The sequence below is a fragment of the Uranotaenia lowii genome, chromosome 3, assembly GCF_029784155.1.
Source record: "Uranotaenia lowii strain MFRU-FL chromosome 3, ASM2978415v1, whole genome shotgun sequence".
In the NCBI taxonomy this organism is placed as follows: domain Eukaryota; kingdom Metazoa; phylum Arthropoda; class Insecta; order Diptera; family Culicidae; genus Uranotaenia; species Uranotaenia lowii.
In genome coordinates this window covers 232,832,847-232,838,846 of record NC_073693.1, presented here as the reverse complement: position 1 = coordinate 232,838,846, position 6,000 = coordinate 232,832,847, and the positions used below count along the sequence as shown (strand labels likewise).

The following is a 6,000-nucleotide window of genomic DNA, read 5'->3' as shown; positions in this document are numbered from 1 at the left end:
TAGACTTGGAAATTCAACTGTTTAAATACCACTCTTTCCATACATAAAATGAACTCCTTACATACCAGTTCGCTTTTCCCCAAAAAAAACGTACTATGCATCATTTTTTTATATTGAGATCGGAATTTTTCTTGTTTGAATATCTGAAATCATACTTATATGATGCAGAGGGAAGGAATCTATCATGTGTATTCTATATTATTTTATATATTTCCAAATATAACTTACACTCTGTTAGAAAGGCTCCAATCCACTGTTAAGTGTATTAAATCGGGTTTTTAATAATCAAACACTGTTTCTGTAGTTTTAAGTCATAGATGGCAGCACTATCTTGCCATTTAACCAAATTCATGCCCATTTTGGAATATCCGAAATCAATTAGGGAGTGCTGGGTGATTTTGGTCAAGTAATAAGTGCATGTACCGTGTGAACGCTTTGGAAATTCTAAGATCACTAAATACAAAAAAAAAATTAGAACTGCATCAAGGTCACTAAAAGTGAATTTTTTGGACCGATTATCAGAATAAAGTTATACTTTAAAATGGAGCTTGATGGACCAGACGGCTAGCAGTATTATCGGTATGATTTGCAATTGAATCGGAAGTTGAGATGAGCAGGAATTTTGGCGGTTGTACATTTTTGTGCTGGTGATTCTTTTGCAAATTCGGAAAAGCTTTCTGCAGCGTGAACTTCCATAAAACTGTGATGGGAAAATACCTCAAAATGTTGAAAATGGGCCTAAATAAACCTGGAGAATCAATATTGAGACTCTATTTGGTTTTAGCTGCAAAATAGTGCTGCCATCTACGACTTGAAACTGGAAAAAGTGTGGTTTACTGAACAAAATCAAAGTTTTTTATTTCCAACGTATTTTTTTTCTGATTCAAAATTAATCCCGAATATTTGTTTCATTATTTCACGTCATTTTAATGAAGAATGTAAGTAGTTTGTCAAAGAATTACAGCTTAAATATCAAAATCCTTAACGCTAGAGGAGCATCTCTTAAAACACCCTTTTAAAACCTTTGAAAACCTTTGAAATTCTGGAAAACTCCTTAAAATGTAGTTATCTATTCAAATAATTCATAGAAGCATTATTATTCACTTTTACACAGTAATTTTTTTTATCAATAATCTGGTTTTTGTTGAAAAACTCAAGTGGTGCTATTCTTATTTCGCACCCTTTTTTCACAGTTTTGGTCCTAATCGTGAATTGCTACGTCCAAAAAAAGTAAACTTATGCTTGATTTATCCGTTAAGCAATTCAGAACAAACTGTGAAAGAAAATTTTCGTAATTTTCAATCATTCATATTATAACAAGTAAAACACATAGTGGTGCTATTCTTATTTCACTCACTGTACATTTAAAGTTAATCGAAAGCCGCCTTCTCTGATTTCAAGATGGCGTTAGATAGCGAAACTCGAGTTCTACTCGTTTAGCCATTTCAACTTATACCCCGTATTGTGGATGTATCATTAGATTTTCAGTAATTTATAGCTTTGTAAATAAAAGCGGAAGCCGCCATCTTGGATGCATAATAGCGTCAAGCAATAAACTTTTTTCCTACTATTCTGGCCCTTTCACTTAATACTCATATTGAAGAAATATTCATACCACTTCCGGTAATTTGAAGTTTTCAAAGATTTTTTTTTATTTTAACTCAAAACCAACACACATAACTTATCAAACATGTGTAAAAATGGGGTTATCTAACCTGTGCTATCTAACCAAAATCAGATACATTTAAAAAAAAATAACTATATTGAATTTCTAGATTATTGAGAATCATTTTAGAATTTTTTGAAAGTGTAGCAAAGCACACAACGTCAGCTAGTAAATATGAAAATCTATTTTTCAATTTAAACTAAACTAATGTTATTCAGAAACCATATTATGTTATTTAGATTTGACTATGCTGAGGGTAAAACTAGCTCCATCTACCATAAGAATAATGAAACCCCTTTATCGATGAATCATTACTATTTCCAAACTTGTCTGAAGGCGCCTTGTTCAAGCTTCTGCCATTCCACTTTTATTTCCAATGCAATGCAGACAAATCTACAATGGAAACTCAAACTCACCATAACGGCTTCGGAATAAGCTGCATTCGATAAATAAGAAACGCTTCGTCATTTTTCCTGTTGGATTAAGTCTGATGGGGAGCCTTTTTCCATCGGAAATTAACTCCGTCTTGAATGACCATTTGCAGTAGAAGGTTCCCAATATCATGGTAGCCGTTTATAAAATGATTGATAATTGGACTATAGTGGGTCAACATTATTTTGTTTAGAACAATTTAAATAAAATCTGCCTTTCAAGACGTTTATTCTGTTTTAAAATATTAAAAAAAAGTAAGGTCTTGAAAAAAAAACTCCCTACTCTAACAATCGTTTGAGCACTCCCGCATCAAAGCTCGAAACGTTAACGCTTCAGGACTTTGTTCCTCCAAGAAGGAAACCAATCGTTCCAGTGAACCACCTCAAGACATTTAGCAAAGTCACGGGAGCCATTCCCTCTGCCGTTTGCTTGGCCGGAAAAGGTTGACCGGAGGAACTTTCCGACAAAAGAAGACGAATTTCCCGTCGATTCAAATTAGTTTCATCAAGTGGTTTCTGCGATAAACCGCTGCTAATCTTATCTTCATTCGTTAGCTGAGTATAGTCTGAATTTGAGAAGGGGGTGGATGAAAGGAAAAATTACACCTTTACAGTTTGGTACGAGTTACTGGGCTTTCAATGGAAAATTGGCTGTGATAAAGGAGTCTTATCGAGTTTCACGTGGAATGAATGACGTGAAAAGGAAGTGTCCGAGTATGTCTTCACAATTTTTTAAAAGAAAAATAAATAAATATCAGGTGTGTAAAATCTAAACGTTGCATCACCCTATAACAATTGCGATGGCTGACAGCTGCCATACCTGCCGGAGACTAAATAAACGTCTGGTGGAATGGGGTCTGGTAGCAGGATAAAAAGCCGGAAACCAATCGAATTGGATCTGATACGGTACAGTGACAGGGAACAAAACGGAAATTGTGCTTTCTCATGGTTTTTCTTGGGCAAATTGACCCGGAATGGAAGTTTTTCTTTGTGCAACCTTCGGACAAACTTTACTCTTTGTAAGGTATTTCCTGAATAAAAATAGCCATTCAATCGCGTTTAGGTATCCTTGATTAAATAGAACTAGGGCACAAAAATCAAGCTGACATAGGTACATAGTTATATCGCTATGCGTGATAGCTTAATTTTATTTTAATTGTAAGTTTTATTTTATGAGTGAGACACTAAAGCAATTCTATTCCAACTTTATCATAGCCTAAGTACACAGATTCTGATTCCTATAATGATCCTAAACCTAACCCTGACTCTTATCCGAAACAGGATAAAAATGCTGAGTAAGCACCTGTTCTTGGTCACGACCCAAGCAACCAAAAGTTCGGATAATATTCTTCTATCAGGTTTGATCAGCTCAGTCGTGTGTTGTTATTCAACTTCTTATCAGCTCGATTTTTAAGTAGCTAAGCAAAGTTGACAAATAGTTCGCATAAATTGCTAAACAACTTCACGGTGTATTTCGTAGAAGGACTTAAAGAAAAAAAAATACAGTAACGCTAATTTTTGCATGGGCTGAAAGTAGAGCTTTTTCCGGTTCATTTTCACCAAAAATTAAAATATTCTGTCGGTGACCCCCCATACAAATTTTTTTTTTGAAAATTTTCTATTTTAATTCTAAAAAAAGTAAATATATTTTTAGTGTTATAGAATTTTCAGAGATGCTAATTATCTTAATTTTGACTTTCACTTCTTTTAAATTAAACTGATAACTCAACAATCACATCAAAAACTTTGAGAAATTTTCAATTTTTTTTAAACTAGTAACAGTGCTGTTTAAACGTAAAAAAATGCGTAGAAAGTGTCTTCTTATCCTAAAATTTAAATTTTGGCTGGCAAATCCTGTAAGCAGTCTGAGACGGTCGAATTAACTGGAATTATTAGAATGGTCTAGAATAATATGAATCCATATATGAATCCATTTTTATTCATTGTCTTAAGATTTTCTGATTGTGGCAACACTGAGGGGAACTTTATTTAAAAAAAGCCCAATGATTAAGAAAATCAGTTAACACTAGGAAGCGCTTTATTTTTTTTGTGATAACGCTTATCGTGATGCGATCTGGAGTAGAAACGTTTGTCTTAATTTCAGCTTTTAAAAAATTAAGAAAATCAATATTCAAAAGTAAACGATCCGTTAAAGACAATTTTTGATGAGAAATAAGTTTTTATATTTCTCCTGATTTAAATGTCTGAAAATTCTATTTGCACTTCAGACTCATTGCAAATGGCTACAGCAGTTCAATCTTGCTTAAATTTTGCATGATACTGTCTTTTGATACAATCATAATTATAAGTTTGAAATTTTCTTAAACCTTTGGTTTTTATCGATTTTTAGTCCAATTTTTATAACCCTGCTGTACTCTGTGATGCTTCCATTTTTTTCAAAAAGCATAACTGTTAAGGTTAAGCAATTCTAGCTTCAACGGTTTCCAACCCACTATATTATTTAAACAATCTCTTGAATTCTTTGTTTAAATTAAATTTGAATTTTGTAGTTTTTTTTTAAATAATGTTATCTCATGGGAGAATCTAGTTTAAAACTCTGATAAATTTTATTTTTTTCCCAAAAAAATGCTTTTTAATCTTTTTGTCGATCTTGTATTTACAAAAATCAATAATATTGTTGGCAAAAGTGAATTGCAAATGATCGATAGCAAGCTAGACTGCAGCACGTAACATTCATCATATTTTGTTCATCCCTTACTTATTTTAGTTATTCTACTGTACGCTGATGTTCTTCTTTATTATTAAAAAGATTCTTAATGAAGCATTAATATTACAGTAAAACAATCATAACTTCTACAATTTTATACGAATAATGTCAAAAACTATAATAATCATTGGTTTGGACAAATCATAAAAATCCACTTAAAAAAAAAAAAAAGGCATAAATCTAGTCTAAAACCTTCGATAATATTGAAATTTGTCTTGAAAAAAATTTTTTTTCATCGTTTTGTTGATAATGAATTCCAAAATATCACCAGTACTTCAATTCTTAAGCAAAAACTATGTACAAATGATTAATAGAAAATTTATTCACCTTCAATATAAGAAAAAAAGATTTAAAATATATGTTATGTAGCGGAAGATAAACGGATTTCAGTGCAAGTACTTGAGCATTTAACTAAATTTTATATTTTAAATTTTATTTAAAACTGGTCTGCTTGGATATGTTTCATTTTGATGTGAGGTAAACAAAACTCAAAATGTCATAAACTATCATCAAAATTTGTATATTTGTTCTCTAAAGTGCATATCCATATGCATCAGAGCCTACAAATAATGTGGGAATATTTCAAAGAACAATTTTGAAATAAAGAAAAGATTTTTAATACTTTGTTGAAAACCAATCAAATGATGTTGGACTGTTTTTATTCATGTGTCATAATTTTTTTTAAACCAGAATTGGTTCTCCAAGATATACACAAATGAATATAAATTCATGTGACATTTGTATAACACCAATTATAACAAGGATATTTCAAATAATAACATTTTGAATAAAATGCTCATATAAAAATCAGTTTTCCAGAAAATCCAAATGATTTAGCTCTCCAGGCGTTGACATTTTATATTGTTTCAAAATGACAAAAACTTGAATAAAAAAAAAAAAAAAATTAATGAAAAAAGTTACTATTCCATTGCATTTGAATAATTTTACAGATAAAAATTTATAAATATGGACAAAAAAATTTCAAAAAAATAAAACGTATGGGGACTCACCGACCAAATATTTTTATTTTGCCTGAAAATGATTCAGAAAAGGCTACATTTTCCATTTCTGAAAAAATTAGAGTTACTGTATTTTTTATTTTAAACTTCTTCTATAAACACACCGTGACTTCCATCCAGCTTCCAAATGTAAAAGTGCATTAAGCTGTACAAAAA

At 31.3% G+C, this 6,000-nt stretch overlaps 1 protein-coding gene across 1 annotated transcript in view; it reads right to left on the bottom strand.

Annotated features, from left to right (window-relative positions):
• Nucleotides 1-2,430: 2,430 nt before the first annotated feature.
• LOC129753172 (uncharacterized) overlaps nucleotides 2,431-6,000 on the bottom strand; it is an 85,887-nt gene continuing 82,317 nt past the window's right edge. Inside the window, exon 7 of the mRNA XM_055748967.1 lies at nucleotides 2,431-2,663. Coding sequence (XP_055604942.1) covers nucleotides 2,431-2,663 — 233 coding nt within the window. The remainder of the gene's footprint in view (nucleotides 2,664-6,000) is intronic.